At 37.7% G+C, this 18,214-nt stretch overlaps 1 protein-coding gene across 1 annotated transcript in view; it reads left to right on the forward strand.

Moving 5' to 3' along the window:
• LOC102468552 (protein LYRIC) overlaps window positions 1–18,214 on the forward strand; it is a gene marked incomplete at its 3' end in the record, with an annotated part of 71,693 nt that overhangs the window by 44,729 nt on the left and 8,750 nt on the right. Inside the window, 6 exon segments of the mRNA XM_027765473.1 lie at window positions 6,628–6,712; window positions 7,424–7,600; window positions 9,013–9,078; window positions 10,472–10,708; window positions 13,694–13,783; window positions 17,409–17,507. Coding sequence (XP_027621274.1) covers window positions 6,628–6,712; window positions 7,424–7,600; window positions 9,013–9,078; window positions 10,472–10,708; window positions 13,694–13,783; window positions 17,409–17,507 — 754 coding nt within the window.

The following is an 18,214-nucleotide window of genomic DNA, read 5'->3' on the forward strand; positions in this document are numbered from 1 at the left end:
CGCTTTCTGTCTCTATGTCTCTCTCTGTCTGTCTGGCGAGCGCACGCGCCCTACAGTGAAAATCTCTCCAAAAAAAAAAAAGATGAATTTAGGGACCAGCAGTTAACATAATAGCTATGTTGCTGGACTCCCATGTAGTCGACCGCGGTTCGAGTCCCAGACCCAGTGGCTTAAACACACACCAGGTGCATGTGCGTGAGTGCCCAAGATTCCGAGAGAATGGAGGAGAAGGGGTTGCAGTGTGGCCATCCCCCCTGGGGGGGATGATTTCTCGCCTTCTGTCTCTCTGTCTCTCTCTGTCTTTCTGGTGAGCACACACACCCTATACCAAAAACCTCTCCAAAAAAAAAAAATAAATGAGCAGATGAATTTAGAAGATATATTTATTTTTAATTTTTTGTCACAGGGTGCACGCACTCTCCAGAGAGAGACAGAGGGAAAGTGAGAAATCACCCCATGGGGGAATGGCCATACCACATTACCTTCTCCATCCTCCTCTCAGGATTTTGGCACATGCACACATATACTCAACATGATTTTCTTTTTTGCTGTAGGATGCGTATGTTCACTGGAAAGACAGAAAGCGAGAAAGGAGGGATGGCCACCCCGCAATCACTTCTCCATTCTCCTCTCAGGATTTTGGGCATGCATGCACATGTGCCCAGTGTAATTTTCAAGCTACTGGGTCTGGGATTTGAACCATTGTCAGCCATGTGGGAGTCCAGTGCCTTAACCACAATACCACTTGCTGGTCCTTATTTTATACATTTTAAAAGTATATGTTAAACATTATGGCGATATTAAGGAGACAAGGAACCAGAACAGAAAACCCCTTTCTGGTATGGAGAAATAGAGCTTGCACTCTCTGAAAGGGGTCGGGGGAGCATGGCCATACATGGACAAACAGGTACGAAAGCGATTAAATAAGGACAGATGAGTACGGTCGCAGGATGATTAGAAAGAGAACGGCTTAGGGGGTACCTTTCATTGGTTACTCCGTGAAGACGTCACAGTTCTACTACCCCTCATCGTGATTTTCAGTCCACCTTATCTGGGGCTCAAACTGTGGTCAACCATGTGGAAGTCTAGCCTTTAACTACCATGCTATCTGCTGACCCCCAACAAGCTTTTTTTAACCCTTCTCATTTTCTTTATTTCTCTCTGTCTGTGTCTCTCTCTGGTGAGCACACATGCCCTGTAGCAAATTTAAATAATAATAATATTAAATAAATAAAGTATTTTTATATTAAAAAATAATTTAAAAAACTACTAAAGAAAATAAATAAAATTAGATGAAGTGATAATTCCATAGGAAAACATGATTAATATGAAATGAGTTTGGCGGGGCTGCAGATGGCATGGTATTAAGGCACTAGACTCCCACATGGCTGATTGTAGTTCGAGTCCCAGAGTCGGTGGCTTGTTTTCTCTCTGTCTCTGTCTCTCTCTGTTCAAATTATTTTTAAATAATTAAATAAAAGATTATTAAAAAAATAAATAAATGAGTTCATAAAATTCTAAAATCTCACTGTAGAGGAAGTTATCCAAAATATGCAAATAGACAGCACTAATACCCAGATGGTATGGAATATAAAGAAACTCACTTAAATACCCATGTATATTGGATAGAGAGATTTGCTATTTACTCGTTTTTTTTTTTTTAACAATTAGTTTATTAGTTTTATTTATTTATTTATTTTTCAAATTTGAACAGAGAGAGAAAGGAAAAGTGAGAAAACAAGCCACTAGGTCCAGAACTTGATCCACAGGCTGTCATGTGGAAGTGTCGCACCTTAACCACCACGCCATCTGTCAGCCCATCTTTAGCAGTTTTAAAAAGTAGTAGTAGTGAGCTGGCCCCATGACCTGATGGGTAAGGGCACTGGATCCGGCATGGCCAACCACATATTTTTAATTCTGGCTCCAACACCTTGAAAAACACACTAGGCAAGTATTCATGCGTCCCCAAAATTCTAACCAGGTGGAGAAATGGAGAAGACATTTCAATGTGACCTTGCCCCATGGCAATGATTTGTCCCTCTTCCTCTTGTCTCTCTGGTGAGTGCACATGTCCTCTGGCACATTTTCTAATCCTTAAAAGGACTGTATGTGAGGTTAGTAGGGATTTTTGCCATATAGCAGTTGAGGGAAAGGGTTTTGAGTGATTTAGTCCAAAGCCACACAGCTAATGCATGATAGAGTTTGTATTTGGGCAGCCAGCAGGTGGCATGGTAGTTCAGGCACTGGACTGTCACATGTCCAACCACGATTTGAGTCCCGGACCTGGAGACTTGTTTTCTCACTTTCTCTCTCTTTCTCTCTCTCTCTTTCTGCTGACTATAGCAACATTTAAAAATAATAACAGATAATTCTTTTTAAAGAATTTGTATTTGAAGTTAGATGTAGCGAGACAGACTAGCAGGTGGCATGGTGGACTGGACTTCCACATGGCCAACACAGTTTGAGTACCAGGTGTGGTGGCTTACTTTCTCACTCTCCCCCCAACTTCCTCTCTGTGTGTCTCTCTGCCAAAATTGAATAGTAATAATAAATAGGTAGATAAAATTTTAAAAATTAAAAGAGTGGATATGAGAGAGACAGAGACAGAAGGTAGATTAGTGATTCCCAGAGGGAAGTGGTGAGTGACTGCTAATTGTTACAGGATTTCCTTTTCAGAGGTAAAGTAAATAATAATGATCATTGTAAAACTTCAGATAGACTAAAGTCTGCTGAACTGTGCACAAAAATAGGTGGTGGTTATGGGATGTGAATGGTTATTTTGTTGTTGTTCTTTGAGTTTTTTTAGTTTTTTTCCACATGGTACATGTGCTCTCTGGAGAGAGGGAAAGTGAGAAATCATCCCTCTCAGGGGATGGCCAAGCCGAAATCCCTTCTCTGCTCTCCTCTTGGGCTTCTGGGCATGCATAGAGATGTGCCTGGCATGACTTTCACTGGATCCAGGACCCGAACCAGAGTTGGCCATGTAATAATCCAGGGCCTTACCCACCATGCCACCTGCTGGCCCTGGGGAGTTTTGTTTTTAGTAAGAAATTCAGGATTTTTTTCCCCATTTACCCTTTTATTTATTTTAATTTATCAGAGGGTGTGTGTGCTCCCTAGAAAGAGACAGAGAGGGGGAGAGAAAGAAAGTGAGAAAACACCCCCCAGGGAATGACTGTGCTACAATCCCTTTTCCATGCTCCTCTCAGGATTTTGGCATGCACATACATGTGCCCTCTCCTCTCCCCCCCCCCAGTGTGAATTTTAAGCCAGTGTGTCCAGGACTTGAACTGTTGTTTTGTTTTGTTTTGTTTTGTTTTGTTTTGTTTTGTTTTGTTGGAGAGGTTTTTGCTATAGGGTGCATGCTCTCACCAGAAAGAGAGAGACAAAGTGAGAAATGATCCCCTGGGGGTGCCTGTGCTGCAAACCCTTCTCCATTCTCCTCTCAGGATCTTGGGCACACACACATGCGCCTGGCATGAGTTTAAGCCACAGGGTCTGGGAGTAGAACCACAACCAACTACATGGGACTCCAGCAATATAGCCATAATGCCATCTGCTGGTCTCCAGGACTCATAAACTGTTAAGTCAGACATGTGGGATCCAGTTGCCTTAATCACCATGCCTCTTGGCTGGCAATGTCCCAAGTTTTTAAATAATGGATATGAGCCTGATTTGATAGATTTATGAGAGTGTATTAAACATGTTACTTGTTAATGAAAAGATGCAAAGGTAAATTAGTTATGGAGACAGTAAAAACTTATTAAAATAGTTTTCTTACACAGCTCATGTCAAAAACATTTTCTAATAGAGACCAGCAGTTGGTGTAATGGCTACGTCGCTGGACTCGCAAGTAGTCAACTAAGGCATGAATCCCGGACCCAGTGGCTTAAACTCACACGGGGTAAGTGTGCATGTGTGCCCAAGATCCCAAGAGGAGAATGGAGGAGAAGGGATTGCGGCGTGACCATTCCCCCCTGGGGGGTGATTTCTCACTTTCTGTCTCTCTGTCTCTTTCTGTCTTTCTAGCGAGTGCATGTGCCCTATAGCAAAAACTTCTCCCTCGCAAAAAAAAAAAAAAAATCTAATGATCTTTAAGAGATCATGCCACTTGAGAATCTTTACAAGTTGTTTATTGATAGGGAAAGCAATTAGCTGTCATTTAGTAAATTACTCATAAAAAAGGTTTATAATTATTATATAATCTCTCTATTTAGTTGTAAACTTAATTTTAGATAATACACAATTATATATATACACAGCCAATCTCAATAATAGCTAGATGAGCATATATACAGTATAATAAAAAGACATTTTATTAAAGTTAATTATCTTCTGGAAGTATCTAAATATAGAATGTGAAGTTTTTAGCAAGCATTTGAATGGAGAAAATAAGCTTAGCAAAAGGAAGTTGAAAGGTTATTTCAAAGTATCTGTATCTTGTGTATAGATACTTTATCTTTATTGAATTATTAAGTATCTGTTAAATATAAATTCTACATGTTTCACATTGCTTTAAAACTGACAAATACTACCTACTTTGTAAAGTTTGACTAATTTGCTACACAGGTATATCAACTATCTGCTTTATGTAATCCTGAGACCAATGAATTGGTACATTCTTTTCTTTCTTTTTTGAAGAGGTTTTTGCTATAGGGCACATGCGCTCGCCAGAAAGACAGAAAAAGACAGAGACAGAAAGTGAGAAATCCCCCCCTGGGGGGATGGTCACGCCACAATCCTTCTCTTCCATTCTCCTCTTAGGATCTTGGGCATGCACACACACATGCCCGGCAAAAGTTTAAGCCTCCAGGTCCAGGAATTGAACCACGGTGACTGGATGGGAGTCCAGCGACATAGCCATTATGCCAAATGCTGGTCCCGGTACATTATTTTCTTTTAAACATTGACAATGGGTTGCTTTCCCTCCCCCAAAGAATTATTTATTTAGTTTTATAATTTATTTAAGAAAAATTTTTTGCTGTATGGCACATGCACTCGCAGGAGAAACAGAAAGCAAGAAATCACCTCCTGGGGGAGATGACCACACAGCAATTCCTTCTCCATTCTCCTCCTTGGGTTTTGGGCACACACACACACACACACACACACACACACCTAGTGTCAGTTTTAAACTGCCAGGTCTGGGACTTGAACCGTGGTCAACCACATGGGAGTCCAGTGATGTAACCATTACATCATTTGCTGGCCCCTATTTATTATTTTTTTAGAACAATTTTTGCTTTAGGGCACATGCACTTATTGGAGAGAGAGAAAGAAAGCAAGAAATCACTCCCCGCCCCAGGGGAGATGGCCACATCACAATCTCTTCTTCATTCTCCCCTCAGGATTTTGGCCATGCTGGCACACATGCCTAGTGTGAGTTTTAAGCCACTGGGTCCAGGACTCAAACTGCAGTCAACTACATGAGAGGCCAGCCACTTAACCGTTACACCATCTGTTGGTCCCTATTTATTTTAATTTTGTATGTGCTTGCCGGAAAGAAGAGGATGCAGGGGGAGTGAGAAAGCAGGCCACCAGGTCTGGGACTTGAACTGTAGTCAGACATGTGAGAGTCTAGTGCCTTAACCACCACACCACCTGCTGGCCCTGGAAATAGATTTATTGCTCTGAAGACACTATATTACAGTACCTTATTTATGATGTAAGTTAGGATAGCATAATATAGAAGAAAACAAACTTTGAAGAACAGCAATCTAGTTACAATTTTTACTTAATTTACTAATTTAATGTGATACAGTGCAGCCTGTTTCATATTTAAAATCACTGTCTCCATTTCCTCATCTAAAATGAGGTTACTACATTCTCCAGTAAGTTTTTTTAAAGAGTAAATTTTTTTCTTTTTTTTTTTTTTTTTTGGAGAGATTTTCACTGTAGGGCGCGTGCGCTTGCCAGACAGACAGAGAGAGACATAGAGACCGAAAGCGAGAAATCACCCCCAGGGGGGATGGTCACGCCGCAATCCCTTCTTCTCCATTCTCCTCTCGGGATCTTGGGCACGCACGCACACGCGCCCGGCGTGAGTTTTAAGCCACCGGGTCCAGGACATGAACCGCGGTCGACTACGTGGGAGTCCAGCGACATAGCCATTAGGCTAACTGCTGGTTCCCAAGAGTAAATTTTTTTTAAAAAAATGAGTATAGGGACCAGCAGTTAGCGTAATGGCTATGTCGCTGGACTCCCACGTAGTCGACCGCGGTTCATGTCCTGGACCCGGTGGCTTAAAACTCACGCCGGGCGCGTGTGCGTGCGTGCCCAAGATCCCGAGAGGAGAATGGAGAAGAAGGGATTGCGGCGTGACCATCCCCCCTGGGGGGTGATTTCTCACTTTCTGTCTCTCTCTGTCTGTCTGGCGAGCACACGCGCCCTATAGCAAAAACCTCTTCAAAAAAAATAATGAGTATAAAATACTTAGCACATAAGTAACCACTCAATAAATGGTAATAACCTTATAGTGTTATTATTGCCACTTAATGTTAAGTTTTTAAATCAAACTTACTACATTTTTTTAGCTGTCAGCATCATACATTTTACTATGTATTTTTCTGACTCCTACATTTTCAAAAACAGAATGAAATACTAAGTAACATTCTATTTTACTTTCAGTCAAAGAAAAATAAGAAGAAATCAAAGTCAGATGCTAAAGCAGTGCAAAACAGTTCACGCCATGATGGAAAGGAAGTTGATGAAGGTACTTGAGTGAGGGAAAGGACTGTAGAAAATCTTCTAGTCCTTTCTTACTAAGTGTATTATATAAAGGCTGCATTTGTTTCTTTTTTAATTTTGTACCTAGCTCTTTTTAATTATTATAGATTTTAATTTATAAATGTGTGATGTTGCTAGGAAGCACTTTTGTAATCTAAATTATTTAAGGATATAATAGTGTTGTTCCTGAAGGAAACTGCCTTGAAATTTAAGGTCTAGTTCAATTTTTTGAGCAATTGAAAAGCCACTTGTCTTGGTTTTCTTTACTAGAAGTAGTTAGTTCCCCCCTCATTGTTCTTAAATATACCATTCTTATAAGGCTGTATACACAATTCTTAACTAAGCCATTTCTTATATCACTTAATAAACCTGTTATATATAACATTCTCTTAGCACTTCTATCATATCTATCCAGCAAGGTAAAAAGATAAACTACCACTTTTCCTAAATCATAGATGACAGATTTGATTTTTAAAAAAAATGCCAGAATAAATCATTGCAGTTTGTTTTCTGAAACAACATAATGAGATTAGAATAAATTCTTAGGGTAAATTAATATAATTAGCACTCTTGGTTTTTAGCTTAATATCTACATTCATCATGCTATTTTCTGTGCCCCACCCCATGTCCCCCCCAAAACTACAGCTTTTTCGTCTTCCCCTTACTGAATAACATTTTTTTTCTGGGGCTACGTCAGGAGCCTGGGAAACTAAAATTAGTCACAGAGAGAAACGACAGCAGCGTAAACGTGATAAGGTGCTGACAGATTCTGGTTCATTGGATTCAACTATCCCTGGGATAGAAAATACCATCACAGTTACCACCGAGCAACTTACAACTGCATCATTTCCTGTTGGTTCCAAGAAGAATAAAGGTATATTAGTGGAACATAAGAGTGGTACATCAAATCAAACTCTTTTTAATCAGATGTACAAAATACCTTTCATCAAAATCTGACTGCTTTGAACTGTTATCATTGTGCTGATATACCCTTCTTCGTGAGAGTATTGTGAACCATGTATTAGTTTACCTAATACCAGCAATGTTACTTGTTACAGATTGCCTAACGAATGGCCTGTTAAGTTAAAATTTGTCTTTTTGCATTGAGTCACATGAGAAAATGATGTTGCCTCTTTTCCTCGTGTGTATTGCTTTGCCCCAGCTCTCTTGCTTCCATCTTCATTTCTTACAGTGGTTAAGACATTTATTGAATGAAATTACTTATCACCATTCTGCATGTTGGGCACTTTCATTCCAAGATAAAACAAGCACGTTCTGGTTACCGCAGAGTCTATCAGGATTTCTTACCATCCCAGCTTTTTAAGAATACTATCAATGTTTGATAAAGCTAGACCAGAACTTCAAAGGTTTTTGAGCTAATATTCTTCCTTCCAAGTATTTCAGATGTTTGAACTGTCCAGTATTGATGGCTTCTTGGTAGTCTTTACATTGCCATCCATCATTTTTACCCTAGAGGCACCAGTCTGCAAAGTGGTACTGTTAACCTGTTTCAAGGCCTTGGCTTAACTTCCCCCTGGTTTTTTTTAATGACCTTTCTATTTCCCTGCCCCTCAGTTATTTCCAGACTACATTATTTGCCTTGTTACTTTTTTGCTTGATAACTTGGTGGAATTTATTGCCTTGGTACAGCAATGACTTCTACTTACCCATTTTCACTGTCATGTATTATTAGCTGTGCTTTAATATTTTTGTTGGTAACTGTTCTTCACTGTCTTGTGCATGCCTTTTGCTAGAATAATTCTGTCATGCTGGTTTTTTGATACATTGTGATCATTATGCATTTTAGTGTCAGAGAAATAGCATTTTGTGTTACACCACGTAATCACACCTCTTGCCGTATTTCCTGAGTCCTGGTCCCAAATACTGGCAAAATTCTTCAGCTGATGTGTTTGCTTCCAGGATTGTTGAAAAGGCAGCTGGTATTGTTGAGAGGTGGCAAAGTTGAATCCAATTACAGAGCCCAATTCTCCAATTCCTACTTAGAATCTTGGTAACTCTTATACAGTAGCAAACTCTATATTTGGGCAATTTTCCAGGGCCTTTGTTGGCATTTTAGTTCACTAAGAATATGGTAACTAGAGATAAATCAGTTCCTTACTGACATGTAAAATTTATTATGAAACTGACTTTTATCCAGTGTAAGAATTTAGCACTTGAAGAAGCAACTTATGATAATAAGTAAAAATTAATTTGTGTGTTACTCCTAATTTAATGTGTATAGTGGCCTACTTAGTGTTAAATAAATTTTATTTCTATTTCAACCAGGTGATTCTCATCTAAATGTTCAAGTTAGCAACTTTAAGTCTGGAAAAGGAGATTCTGCACTTCAGGGTGAGAGAAATTACATGTAACTTAAATTGAAGGCCCATCAGAATACAAACTTACATACATGTCTCTTTCCTCACATGAATGATGCAGAAGGAAAGAAAATGATTTAAAATGATTTTTAATTACCACAGTAACATTGTCACAGTACAGAGATTTTGGAAAATAGATAAAAAGAAAAATCACTCCCACTTCCAACAGTTTGGGTATGTTCTAGTTTTTTCTCCCATATATAAAAACATTCTTTTAGTTTATATACAATTTTGATTCTTGCTTCTATTACCTAAGCTGGTAGAGAAGAAGGATCTTTGTTGGACTTGGATTTGATATAGGCATACAAGGGAGCGTCCCAAAACGTTTGTGTGAAGTGCGTATCATTTAAAAACTGCATGGATTTAAAAATGTTTTAGCACCAAAATTAACTCCAACTTTAATTTTCTATTTTTCCACAAACTTTTTGAAGTCCCCTTGTAGATGGAATAAAAGACTTTATCTCTCTATATTAAGAAAACAGCTTTAGTGCCTATAGTTTGTTTAACTGCTTCCTTGACAGTATCAAGTACATGACACCATCACAATAAATGGACTGTCTAAAGTTATTCATGTTTCACAAATAGAAGATATTTATTATTTACTCGTTTATGGTAAAGATTGAATTAAGTAGAGTGGTATATCTGATCTGAAAACAAATGTTTCTAATAAAACATACTTTCAGAAAGGAAAAAAGCACCTTCTCATTTTAGGTTGTTCCTCAACAACTGACAACTTCCTTCATGCCTGTGGCTTTCTATTTGGCTATGCATTATAATCATCTAGGAAGCTTAAGAAAGTACATGTATGAAGAAACAGACTTATATATACACAGCACACCTCTGTGTAATTGGTGTGTATGTGCATGCATACACACGCAGTGATGCCTGGGCTCCACCTACAGAAATTCCGGGCAGAGGCTTCAGTCTCTCTCTCTCTTTTTTTTTTTTTTTTTTTACTGCTCAGTTGATTTTAATGTGTTTTTAAATTACTGCTTCCTACATAATAAATGTAATTATTTAAGGAAAGAATATCTAAAAAATCTTCATATTCTTAGTGGGTGAGTATTCCAAGTATACCAGAGTATGTGTCACTTTGCTGTTTGCTCCGTTGTCCCTCCTTCGAGCAAGTCACTCTGCTGTTGAAAACATCACCAGTATGTGTGTTACAGTCTCAGTTCCTATGATAGACTTTTCACTTTAAGAGGCTTCAATGGTGATCATGTCACTTAGAGCTCAGGCTATTTCAAGGACAGTAGTAGGGAAATGTAATAAATACAAGCTGAAAAAAAGCATAGAAATTTGAAAGTGTCTCAGTTTGAACAAGAAATCATGTACTCCCTTTTAATCTTTATTTTCCTTTCTTTAAGTTTCTTCAGGATTGAATGAAAACCTCACTGTCAATGGAGGAAGCTGGAATGAAAAGTCTATAAAACTCTCCTCACAGATCAGTGCAGGCGAGGAGAAGTGGAATTCCGTTTCACCTGCTCCTGCAGGCAAGAGGAAAACTGAGCCATCTGCATGGAGTCAGGAACCTGGAGATGCCAATGCTAATGGAAAAGACTGGGGAAGGAGCTGGAGTGACCGTTCTATATTTTCTGGCATTGGTAAGAACTGTTAGGAAATTTTAGATTCATCTCAGATTGCTAATCTGCTAGTTATGAATTTTCCAGGAATAAAATTCCTTAATAGAGAAAATAGCAGTGCCATGCAGAAATAATGAGTAGTAATTAACTCATCTCAGTTCCTTTGTGTGGGGTAAAATGGGAACTAAATAAGTGAAAAGTAGCATTTATCATTTACTCTTTTTATTATGTTTTATGTACTTTATCACATTTGTCCATCTGTGCAGCTAATTTGTATGATTGTATATTCTGAGTCATGTGATAAATGTAAAGTGTGAGCAGACTTTTTCATAATTTCTTTGATTTATTAACTATTAAATCACAATAGACATAGTAAGTGAAATATAATTTATAATACCCATTTATAGGTTACAATTTGTACAATGCTTATTTGTAATTAAATTGTCCCCTAGATTTTAATGGTAAAGATGAGTATTTGAGAAGCTTTTTTCAATGGAAGTTTATCAAGTTAAAAACAACATAATTTTCAGATGTGTGTGATTATAAAAAAGAAACTATGTTGAATGTGGAAAACTACAAAAAAAGATAAGAAAAAATCGACTGCATGCACCATTCAGTGATAGCCACTGTTAGTTTTTATTTCTTTATGCCTCCCTCCTTCCATGTAATAGTGTTGTAGTTGTTTGAATAACTCAAATTGGATGTGCATTTGTATGCTCTTCCCCTCCCACACACACACACTTAACATTGCAACAGAAACATTTTCCTTATTCTTTGTATTTTTACTTAACATCCCTGTAATCTGTTGTGTAAGTATAGCATAGTTTACTTAGCTATTCCCACATTATTAGAGAAATAATTTTTCTTTCTTAAACTATTGTAGATATTGTTTTATAGAATATATTTGTTTTGTGATTATTTATTTGGGATTGATTTGTAAAACTGATACTGGGCTAAAGGGAATATGAAATGTTTATAATGCTCTACTACGTATTATCAAACTTTCTAAGATGATTTTTCTATTGATACTCTTAGTAAAAAAAATGTCCATTTATCATATGCTTACCAATCTTGGATATTTTATCTTAATTTTTTTTTTCATTAATTGTTTTAGTTAACTCTTTAAAATCATTAATGAGGTTGAATATTTTTCCACAAGTTTCTTGATCATTTCTATGTCTATTATGAACTGTCTATTCTTGTTCTTTGCCCATTCGTCTAATGCCCTCTTACTATTTTTTCTTTTAATCAAGTTATAATTTCTTGTGCATTAAACATACATTTTTTTCTGTTGTGTTTATTACAGCTATTTCTGTTTATTTTAATCTGAGCAATGGATACTAGAAAGTTTTTAGTATTTAAGTAGGAAAATCTATTCTTTCCTTTGTTGTTAGCTTTTCCCATCACTTTTTTTTTAAAGAATTATTTTATTTAACTTTATTTATTTATTTTTTAACTTGACCAGAGAGGGACAGAGTGAGAGAGAGAGAGAAAGTGAGAAAAGCAAGCTGCCAGATCCAGGACTCGAGCCACAGTCAGCCATGTAGGAGTCCAGTGCCCTTAGCACCACACCACCTGCTGGCCCCTCCCATCACTTTTTAAAAAGCTAACTCCCTTAAGAAGCAAACTGTAGTTCATTTACTAATATTGTTCTTAAACTTACTTAATTAACTCTCCTACATGTCCAGAATTTATGTAAATATCAAAATTTATGGACCAGTCAGTGGCATGGTAGTTAAGGTGGCTAGATCCCACATAGTTGGCTATGCAGTTTGTCCTGGATCTGGTGGCTTTTAAAACACACTGGGCATGTGTTCATGTGTGCCCAAAATCCCAAGAGGAGAATGGAAGAGAAGGGATTGTGTAGCTATTCCACCTGGGAGGTGCTTCTCACTTTCCCTCCTTCACTCCTTTCTCTTTTTCTCTGTCTGTCTCCAGCAAGTTCACGTGCCCTATAGGAAAGTTAAAAAAGAAAGAAAAGAAATATTAAAATTTATTTGAAAAAGACATTCCCTAAATTCCTATCCTCATTTCATAAAAGAAAAAAACATGAATTTCTGTATTGTAAAGCATCCTTTCATATTTAGTATAAGAAGTGGTCGAGTTTTATGGAATAATGTTAGAAACAATGACCTTTTGGAATATTTGCAATTCACTTAGAAGCTATGTAGCATTTTATAATTAGGACATAGATTAGATGGGTACTTACTTACCATTGCTTAGGATATAATTAGGCAGTAAATTAGAGGTTCCTGCCTGGATGGATTAGAACCTTTGTTGAAATTGAAAACGAACTGCTGTATATTATATTAGGTCTGCAAAATGGCACTGAAAAGATGCAGGTGTGATTGATCTCATAGAGGTATATGATCCTGAAAATACTCAAATATTGGAAAGAAATGTCTTGAAAATGAGACAGTATGATATAGTAGAACAAAAATGCGCTAGTTAAGACAGACCTATTAGATGTGAATTCCTAGTCTTCCACATGCCTAGCTTTTATGGATGTGCCGTTGGTTACTTAATCTCTATGATCCTTATATTTAAGTAGTGGTGAGAATTGGTTATAGTGAATATCAAGTACCAAGTGTGGTGCCTGGCCCAAGGTAGTGCTTAGTTGTGATAGATAACAAGATCTATTCCTTCCTTTGTTGTTAGCTTTTCCCATCACTTTTTAAAAAGCTAACTCCCTTAAGAAGCAAACTCTTGGTATAGTGGAAAGAGTATAGACTTTGGAAGCTGCAATCATGGTTCAGCTGTTTTGACTATTGGCAAGTCCTTGAACTGCTCGGAAATTACTAGCAGAATTGTTGTAAGGGTTAAAAGTAGTTGATGTATAGGCCACAGCCTCATAATAGACATTCAGGAAATAGTAGCTATTGCTACATTAAATGTCTTCATTTGTAAGGTTACCTTTGCATATTGTTATCATAGTTTAAATCTGTACATATCTTTCGAGTTTAATTGCAAATCAAAGGTTCCAAGTGACGTTCTTTATTTTAACAGCTGCTTGGTCTAGTGTGGATAGGGGAATGAATACCTCTGAACAGAATTCTGCTTCTTTTGCATCTCTCACACTTAACTCTGCTGTTTCTGGTATGTGAAAACAGTCTTTTGTTTAGTTAACAAAAAATTTCTGTTTAAATTAATTTTAGTACTTGTTATTTGAAAAAACAGTCAGCCTCAAGTACTGCTATTGACATAAATAATAGACCTAAAAATGGCAGGGTAAGGAAGATTGTGTGGCCTAACACCACTGACTGTTCATTGGCACACAGACTGGTGGCCGCGGACGCCTACCCGTCAGTTGTACCCTATTGCTCCGTGTGCCCTCCTACATGTTTCTAGGTGGTTTGGCACTCTACCTTTATTCACCCTAGTCTTCAGAGTTTATAACTGAGCCTTTCAGGTTTGTGGACTCCTACACAAGAATTCTACTTCGAGTATCTTTTCATTTGGAAAACACACTATTACTAATAAACTATCTGTCAATTGAGCGTTACTTAAATGGATATGCCTTTTACTAATTATATAGAAGCTATATGTATAAAACAGGTATGACACAAGTGTGGGAGACGTTGTTCAGTTTTCAATACTTGGTTCACATTAGAATTCTTGGACCTCATTTCCTACTTGTGTAGTTGCAGTGTCTGGAATTACTAGCCTAGAAAGGGGTCAGCAGGTTTTTCTTCTCTGAAAGACCAGATAGTAAATATTTTGGGTTTTGTAGCCAAACTGTCTATTTCAATTACTCACTCTGCCATTGTAACAAGAAAGCAGCAGAGGGACCAGCAGTTAGCGTAATGGCTGTGTCGCTGGACTCCCATGTAATCGACTGTGGTTCAAGTCCTGGACCCGGTGGCTTAAAACTCAATGCCAGGCATATGTGCATGCATGCCCAAGATTCCGAGAGGAGAATGGAAGAAAAGGGATTGCAGTGTGGCCATCCCCCCTGGGGGGTGATTTCTCGCTTTCTGTCTCTGTCTGTCTGTCTCTGTCTGGTGAGTGCAGGTGCCCTGTAGCAAAAACCTCTCCCAAAAAAAGGAAAGAAAGCAGCAGAGACAATATATAAGCAAATTACTATGCCTGTTTCCAAAATATTCTTTTAATTTTTTTCAGCCATTTAAAAGTGTAAAAACTGTTCTTTGCTCATGGACCATATAAAAAACAGGGTGGTCAAACTTGGCTCATGGGTCACAGTTTACCAAACCCTTGTCTCAGAGGCCACATTTCCGTTTCAGAGGTACAAGTTAATTGCTTTCCTCATTTGGTGACTTTTTACAAAACAAATGCTCTTTTCTTTATATATTCAGAGAAAGCAGCACAGGCTACTAAAGGAATAGCAACAGTGTTACAGTAGTGCTTCTAAGCAGTTGATCTGCTAATTATTATACATGAGTTTTGTGGGGTTCTTCTATTAACATTTATGTGAAAATATATCATTATTGTACACATATATCAGCCAGTTACCATAATTAGTGGGATGCTAATGTACAACTAAGTGGAAGTTTATACATTAGTAAGGACTCCACTGGAGACAGTGGTTGTTTGCCTTTTATACTAACCAGGTATCCTTTCTCAGCCATTTCTTTATGTCAGTGGTTCTCAATCCAAAGTGAGTAGCAGAGACCCCTAAGAACTCTGATATGAGGAAGATGCACACATACACACATCCATGCATGCAAGGAGACTTCAGAAAGTCAGTGGAAAATGAAATTAAAGGATGAATTTATTTTGGTGTAAAAATAAATTGAAATCCATACATAGTTTTTTCATAATACACATTTTCCATGAACTTGTTGAAGACCTCCTTTCCTCTTCCTTGCATACATAGAGAACCACGGCTTTATATCTACATTCTAATGAATTATGGCTAGCTGTGTCGCTGGACTCCCATGTAATCGACTGTGGTTCAAGTCCTGGACCCGGTGGCTTAAAACTCAATGCCAGGCATATGTGCATGCATGCCCAAGATTCCGAGAGGAGAATGGAAGAAAAGGGATTGCAGTGTGGCCATCCCCCCTGGGGGGTGATTTCTCGCTTTCTGTCTCTGTCTGTCTGTCTCTGTCTGGTGAGTGCAGGTGCCCTGTAGCAAAAACCTCTCCCAAAAAAAGGAAAGAAAGCAGCAGAGACAATATATAAGCAAATTACTATGCCTGTTTCCAAAATATTCTTTTAATTTTTTTCAGCCATTTAAAAGTGTAAAAACTGTTCTTTGCTCATGGACCATATAAAAAACAGGGTGGTCAAACTTGGCTCATGGGTCACAGTTTACCAAACCCTTGTCTCAGAGGCCACATTTCCGTTTCAGAGGTACAAGTTAATTGCTTTCCTCATTTGGTGACTTTTTACAAAACAAATGCTCTTTTCTTTATATATTCAGAGAAAGCAGCACAGGCTACTAAAGGAATAGCAACAGTGTTACAGTAGTGCTTCTAAGCAGTTGATCTGCTAATTATTATACATGAGTTTTGTGGGGTTCTTCTATTAACATTTATGTGAAAATATATCATTATTGTACACATATATCAGCCAGTTACCATAATTAGTGGGATGCTAATGTACAACTAAGTGGAAGTTTATACATTAGTAAGGACTCCACTGGAGACAGTGGTTGTTTGCCTTTTATACTAACCAGGTATCCTTTCTCAGCCATTTCTTTATGTCAGTGGTTCTCAATCCAAAGTGAGTAGCAGAGACCCCTAAGAACTCTGATATGAGGAAGATGCACACATACACACATCCATGCATGCAAGGAGACTTCAGAAAGTCAGTGGAAAATGAAATTAAAGGATGAATTTATTTTGGTGTAAAAATAAATTGAAATCCATACATAGTTTTTTCATAATACACATTTTCCATGAACTTGTTGAAGACCTCCTTTCCTCTTCCTTGCATACATAGAGAACCACGGCTTTATATCTACATTCTAATGAATTATGGCTATAGAGCAAGGGTTTTCGATTTGGTATCCATGAGCTCATATGACACCAGAACTGTTTGCAAAATTGTCATTGAGTTCTGGACAGTAGGCCACCTTTTATCAGATTCCTAAAGGACTATGTGAACACCACACACACACACACACACACACACACACACACACACTCTTCACTACTCCCCTACCCCTCGTGAAAGAAAGATATAATATGACCTAAACTTGGTCTCTTACATACAGCAGCTCTCGTCTCTCTGGCTTCTCACTACCTCACCTCTCCAGATAGTCATATAACTATTTCTTTAACTTTCTAGTCAAAAGATTCTAACTAATTCAAACATTTCCAAGTTCTCTCAAGATTCTAAGGACATAGGCATACTCTGAAATATCCAGGATTAAAATGATCAGTAATGGCATTTCTTTCATGTTTTACTATTTTTCATTAAGAAGAAAAAGGAACAACTTTTTTGACTTCTTGAAATTTGTAGATAACTAGCTTGAAGTATATATTACAAAAGACAAAACCTAAATAATAGATTAATACTAGGGGAAAAATACATTTATGATCGATGAATTAGATCAAGTGATTCTCATACTTAATCTAAAATAAGCCTCAATTCTATCTTTCCTTTTAACTTAGGTCCTTTTCTAATGTCTGAATTTTTCCTTTTAGGAGAAATTTTTAAAAAATAAAGCCTCTGCGTGCAAAGTATAAAACTATTGTTATGAAGCACCATTAGGAAATTCCATTTTTAATTTTATTGCATTCGTTTTTTATTTAAGGGTCTACTGCTGAGCCAGTTTCTCAGTCTACCACTTCTGATTATCAGTGGGATGTTAGCCGTAATCAACCCTATATCGATGATGAATGGTCTGGGTTAAGTATGTCCTTTTAAAAATTATCAGTTTTTTTTTTTTTTTTTTTCCCAGAGTTTTCTTTCTAGCACCCTGAGCTCATGTTTTATGTTTTACTTTTAATTCTAATTTCTCACTTTTAAAGGTCATAGTAATGTAACTTAATACTACATGTACTATTTGAAACCTGATTATTGAATTACCTGTAGAATTAAAACTAAATTTTTACGATTGAGGAAATATTTAAACATGATGTGTTCTTACAGTTGCTCTGTAGTATTTCTACTTTTTAAAATTTTTTGTTTTAAATGAACTGTTTCTCCTCCTAGTTTTAGTGTAGAAGAGTTAGTAGGATATACAAGAATGGCTTTGAACTGTGAAGTATGCATGTTTTTGTGCTAGTAAAAAAATACTTTCTTGGATCAGTTTCCAACACACGTGTAGAAAGGTTAAGGGTACAGGAACCAGCAGTTAGTGTAATGGCTATGTCCCTGGACTCCCACGTAGTCGACCGCGGTTCACATCCCAGACCCAGTGACTTAAAACTCACGCCGGGTGCGTGTGCGTGCGTGCCCAAGATCCCAAGAGGAGAATAGAGGAGAAGGGATTGCAGCGTGACCATCCCCCCTGGGGGGTGATTTCTCGCTTTCTGTCTGTATGTCTCTCTCACGAGCGCATGCGCCCTATAGCGAAAATCTCTCAAAAAAAAAAAAAAAAGGTGCAGGGGGGAAAAT

The sequence above is a fragment of the Tupaia chinensis genome, unplaced genomic scaffold (genome assembly GCF_000334495.1).
Source record: "Tupaia chinensis unplaced genomic scaffold, TupChi_1.0 Scaffold138407_1, whole genome shotgun sequence".
NCBI lineage: Eukaryota > Metazoa > Chordata > Mammalia > Scandentia > Tupaiidae > Tupaia > Tupaia belangeri.